Here is a 6,240-nt window from a genome sequence, read left to right as displayed (position 1 = left end):
CGAGAACAAAATATTATGTTGGGAAAAAATCCATTATTTTTTCGGCAGATGGTTGTTCTCATAGATTTCTTGTTGGAAAAGTACAGTTCGCATTTATTATTCGAATTGGATGAAATTTAGCACAGCCCAAGGAACCTTTTGAAATTGGAAAAATATCGGTTCAAATTAAGATATAGCTCCCATATATATTTTCGTCCGATTTAAGATAAATGGCGAACTAAAGTCCCTAAATATCTTTCGATTCGCACGAAATTTGGCATAGCGTTGTGAATTGGGCCTAGAGTGACGTCTGCCAAGTTTCGCGAAAATCGGTACAGATTTAGATATAGCTCCCATATACATATTCATACGATTTTATGTAAATGGTGTACCAAAGTCCCTATATACCCTTCGATTTGCACGAAATTAGGCATAACGTACTGAACTGAGTGTAGAGTGACGTCTGCCAAGTTTCGTGAAAATCAGCCCAAATTTAGATGTAGTTCCCATATATATTTTCGTCCGATTTTATGAAAATGGTGCACCAAAGTCCCTATTTATCTTTCGATTTGCACGAAATTGGGAGTATCATACTGAATTGAGTCTAGAGTGACGTCTGCAAAGTTTCGTGAAAATCGGTTCAGATTTAGATATAGCTCCCATATAAAGTTTCGTCCGATTTTATGTAAATGATGCACCAAAGTTCCTATATATCTTCGATTTGCACGAAATTTGAAGCACCGTACTGAATTGTTTATGGTTCCTGGTTTATTGGCTCGATAAAATCGGAGAAATGATCGAAGTTGACCGGCAAGTTAGCATTCGTATCATCGTCCAGGAAGTAAAAATCGAGGATTGTGAAAACCGACTACTAGAGTTTTTTGCAAATAGAGAGCAGGACTTCTATGAGAGAGGTATTATGAAATTACAAAACGGGCATATTTCTCCCAGATCGGACATTCCGAAGCACGTTAAATAAAATCCTATAGTTCTCTACCTGAAATTGACATTTTGCTAAAAAAAATTGGGTTCCTGTCCCAGACAGACTTTTAAGTTCAACTTGATTCGTCATCCATGTAAAATATCGTACCAATTTAATATCGAGGGATATCTAAGCTTTCATACATTAAAAAATATATGTAAACTTTTTTAAAAAATATCTAAAAGTGATTTATTTTCAGGGTAGTCTCAAAAAGGGGAACAGTGGAGGTGGTGGTAACACCGAACATGTCATTGTAACCGGAGGAGGTGGAGGCGGCGGCGGTGGTGGTGGCCACAGTCATGAACATAGTTCAGGCTGGCATCGCAGTATGCCACTACAATATCGGCATCCAAATACCGAACCTCCTATAGCTTATTATGAAGTTGCTGATAATGAGGAGGAATTCAAGAGAAGACAGATACCAGTCTATTGAAGATATTTAGCAGATAGATGATTGATATTTTCAAACACAAAAAATTAATTTCTTTATTATTTTTTGTAATTATTGATTGTACATGCAAATACATTCGAACTTATGACCTAAAATTTCCAATTCTGTTGACTTTTTTCTTTCGATAACTTAATACATAATTAATTAAATAATTAAACAAAATAATATTTAAAAATTGTTTTATGTTGTTTTCTTCATCTCCTATGTACGGTAAGTATGTGTGTGTGTGTTTTACGTTGTTGTATGTATTTCAGGTTGGTTGCATTTGAGAGAAATTGGAGTGGTTCATGCCACTCGGTTATGCTTAAATGATTCTCGAATGTGGTCTCTATGCCAATAAAATGTTACACTTGGTTTGTGGCTCATGATTATTTCTCTTTATAATTTTTAAGGTTAATCAGTAAAAAATCTTTGGTAGACAAGTGGCTGTAGTTTTATGGTGATGGGGGCTTTTTGTGGGGGGTGGAAACTTTCACCAGTTTGCGTGATATCACTCAACCTCGCACTCCATCTCCATGTGTAAGTGTCACTATCGCAAAATCATTTGGTTTGGGTATTAAAATTGGACTAATTAGTTTACGATGTTGTTGGCACCCATGCATTGTAAGCCTTATCCTGCATCATCATTTCATCGTCCATGCTGCGATGATAGGAACCACTTTCATGACCGCCTTCGTATTCATTCTGATGACTTGAGGAATATGTGTGACTTTGTTGAACTTGTGGATGTTTGACAATTTCATAGGTGGTCTTCTCACCACCCTCTCCGGATACCAATTTCTTGAGACCAATAATGGCACTGATAATTAGAGCAATTTTGCCCACAATCAATGCCTTGCCGGCCACAATGGCTATTGAATGGTATGCCATCTTCAGAATAGCCGCTTTCAGCATTACGGCAGCTATAAAGGGTCCCAAATACTTTTTGTCGTCCTTTTTCTTGCGACCCTCCTCCACTCCATCACCGCCCACAATTTCATCGGCAGCCTCATTGGCCTTCGCTGTGGTCGAGGTAAAGAAATTCATTACCGATTGCATTACATCCTGGGCATTGCTCTTGCCAAAGGACAATAGACGTGGCAAATTGACTTGCAACTGTCGTGATCTGATGAATGAGGTACATCTTTCCATTAGCAAGGAATCCAGACTTTTCGATGAAAGATTTTCTAGATCACGGTTGCCTAGCTTCATATCCATAACACTGGAACGTCCCGTCCTCAATTCGCTGTCATTTTTCTTAACCAAGGTAACGCCTTCAATGATATTGATATTCTGGAATTTCAGGGCACGTCCCAAAAGTTTTGCACCCTGTATTTTGAAACACCACAGCACATCGTTTTGATTCAGGCAATGATTTAGAACATGATGCAACGTTCGTGAAACGGAATTGTCAGTTAATAGGCCACGCCCACTATGTGTTGCGGTTACAATGGGTATTTCTACAGCCACACAGCTACTGCTCAAGGCCACTGTAATTAGCGCACACAGGTACACTAATTTTGAACACATATTTAAAGGACAAATGTCTTTAGCTTTCCTTTTTTATTCTGGTAAATCCTTTAGTTGTTTTTTTATTATATTGATTTTACTTTTTCGAAATAAAATCACTTCTTGTCTTTTGCAATTCTCATTCACAAACGCACCACCTCGATTTCTTTACAAAATGCAACTGATCTTTAGGCTTAGCATGGCTAAGAAATTTATACATTTTCTTCAAGTTTTTATAAAAATGTGCAGCTGTAGATCTTTAGACAACAATTACTGGACCTTGTTAATGCCTGAAAATGCGCTTTTGTTTCACTTCTATTCATTAATGTTGTTGTTTCTTTTTTTGTGTTTTTGCTTTTTAAAGTAGACTGCGGCGCATTATTGGCTATTCAGAGCATGTTAAATAAAGAAATGAAAATAATATTGCAACACCATTTCACTTGTTGGCAAAATTTACAATAGACATTCAAATTTGAGGGAGCAATATAATGAAAGGCCTATATTTGGTGTAAAGTTCTACATTCATTATATTACAATTAGTTTTTAACGTAAAGAGAAAAAAATCGATATAGCATAGTACAAAGTGAAGCAGCATTTTATAGGACATGCTCTAAAATTATGTTCAAAATTCAACTATTGACTTACCTAATGTATCCTTTATGCATTTTTCTAATGCAACCTGCAAAGGAAGAAACATGCCAATTACTAGTAAAATTGACAAATATACAGCTTTTTGCTTGATTAGATTAAATTGGGGAATAAATTTGGATTTTAGAATTAAATGACGAAACTATTTCGGAAAATCGTTGAAGCACTATCACAGAGGTTGCCTATATATTGTTCGGCTCATGCTAAACTATTTTTATTGTCTGTATATTAAACTTGTCATTCCGTTTGCAACACATCGAAATATTCACCGGAGATCCCATAAAGTGTATATCGTCATCATAAATGCAAACAGACGTAACTACACTCCTGTAAAAAACTATAGCTCGCAATATTGAAGATAGAAATTCTGAACTTATATTAATGCTACTTCTGGGATATTTGATATTGAAAATGAGATATATCCGCCAATTTTTTACAGTAGCCTCCATATAGCGGTACCCTATGGGATATGTCTGATATATCTGAAACGATTTCAAAAAAAAAACTTAGCGCACGTCACTCCATACTCAATTTGGTAAGCTGTACAAATTTTAGTCTCAATCGGATAACTATTAGTCATTTTCTTGTACTATAATTGTGTTGTAGTTAAGTCTTTTTGTTTCAGAAAATGTCATGTTAAAAAGCCGTAACTGACATAAAACTTTTAAAAACAAAAAAAATCCTTTCCAAAAATAAATAAGGCTCTACAGTGCAGTTAAACTTTTAAAAAATTTCCAGCCATACTCCATTTTTATGGATTTTATAAAGTTTTCTTCTTCTACTGTAAAATTAGTATGCATTTATGGTGACGATATATTATTCATTAAAATAAAATTCTATGTCGATTTATTCGCGTCTGTCCGTCTGTTGAAATCACCATTGAGATCGCATTATTATTATTATTAGAGATAGAGTTTTGAAATGTTGCATTGGGATTTCTTTTAGTTTTAGGATGGTTGATGTTGGAAATGGTTATGACGGTACCCCTAAATATTTGATTCTCATTTGGTATCAAATCATCCTACCAAAAAGTATCAATATTGGCCCACTTTTTAAGGAGTCCCATATATAACGATACATCTCAAATTTCGGTATTTTGGGGAGCTTGGACATGTGTTTCAACCAAATTAGCTTTAATTTTACATATTGAATACTCATTGAATAGAAAATCTCTCTACCAAAAGCTGCCAATACCCAAGTCTCCGGGTAGTCCCCATGACATGTTTTTCAGCCGAATTCGCTATGGAGTGTCAAATCTACCTTCCTACGAAACATTATGAATGTAAGTGTGATCAGGTGGATCTCCCACAGAACATGACATGTTTTTAAACCGAATTCGCTCTAATTTGATTCTCAAAAAAATGATTAAAGATTAATTGAGTTCAAAAAATGTTTAAATTCTTTGAAGCTGAGGTTGTCATTGCAGAAAAAACAACATTTCTATGTGTAGCTTTCTGGAGACTATTACATCGTGTAGGAAATAAATTACAGTTGGAGTTGTAATTATTTGAGGTTCTATGCAAAATTAGGGACTTATATACATAACTCTATTTCTAAGCAAACATGTTGGCATCATAATACCTTCCCTCATGCTAAATATTAAAAATATCGAAAATGGATAGGTATCATAATATGGGGGAAAGGCGTAACTGGGGGCCGATATATTATACATCATTCGCGAACCTGGCCGTTCTAGTTTTTTTCCTCAATATCCCTCAAAGGTAGAATGATTAAAACAGATGGCCAAATCGTCATGGAATTCCATATTTCGATTACATAATATATACACTACTATGGTGGAATGCGAAAACATGGGGATAAGCCCAAAACGCGGAAAAAATCAGATAACTATGTTAATATAAAAAAGGGGGTTGTATGGGGACTACCCCAAAAAGGGGGCGAATATAAATATTTTTTAGGGAGATTACAGCGAATTTGGTTGAAAAACCCCGCTCAAGAACCCCACAATGCCGAAAATTGGAGGCTATCCGAAAAAACTGATCTATATTCATAATTTTTGGTAGGGAGTTTTGGTACCTATTAAGAACAAAAATACTAAAATACAACCAATTCGGTGGAAAAATATGATAAAAAACCCCAAAATACTGCAAATTAGAGGATACCGTTATATGGGGGTTACCAGAAAAAGTGTTCCTATATTTATAATTTTTTGTGGTTAAATTTGGAACCCAATAGGAACCCATTGTAGCAAATTTCAGCGAATTGGGTTGAAAAACGTGCTCAAGAACCCCAAAATAACGAAATTTGGGAGGTACCCTTATATTGAAGCTATACCTAAACGTGGACCGATATATATCATCTTCGAACTTGACCTGCCTGCTGACAAAAGACAACATTATGCAAAATTTCAGCACCCTATCTCAATTCCTTCAGAAGATAGCGTGATTACAACAGACGGACGGTCGGACGGACGTACATGGCAAGATCGTCTTAGAATTTTACCCCGATCACCCTTTATAGGGTCGGAAATACTATGGTGGAGGGTATAAAAATGGGTGAAAATGTGTTGAAGCTAACAAGTTTTTTTGGTTCTTTCCTGATTTGTGACTAAACTGAAATATTTTCCGAGTATTATCAGTATTCAGTACATCCCTTCTAATTACTTGTCCATACTCCCTTCACCAGGGACGTACGCTGGGGGCGGCCCGGGGGGCCCGAAATTAATTTTTTT

At 35.8% G+C, this 6,240-nt stretch overlaps 1 protein-coding gene across 1 annotated transcript; it reads right to left on the bottom strand.

The window, feature by feature from the left end:
- Positions 1–1,988: 1,988 nt before the first annotated feature.
- Positions 1,989–2,921, bottom strand: LOC133323184 (uncharacterized). Its single transcript, XM_061532134.1, has one exon. It carries the CDS (start codon positions 2,919–2,921, stop codon positions 1,989–1,991), a length of 933 nt encoding a protein of 310 aa, XP_061388118.1.
- Between the last annotated feature and the right edge of the window lie 3,319 nt (positions 2,922–6,240).

Source organism: Musca vetustissima, unplaced genomic scaffold (genome assembly GCF_032173495.1).
Source record: "Musca vetustissima isolate MV318-11 ecotype Yass unplaced genomic scaffold, APGP_CSIRO_Mvet_v1 utg177265, whole genome shotgun sequence".
Lineage (NCBI taxonomy): Eukaryota > Metazoa > Arthropoda > Insecta > Diptera > Muscidae > Musca > Musca vetustissima.
The sequence above is the reverse complement of the archived record's forward strand: the minus strand, read 5'-3'. Positions and strand labels throughout refer to the sequence as shown.

What these genes read in the sequence shown, in the direction of transcription:
- LOC133323184 (XM_061532134.1), bottom strand. Translation starts at nt 2,921, where the DNA reads ATGTGTTCAAAATTAGTGTACCTGTGTGCGCTAATTACAGTGGCCTTG.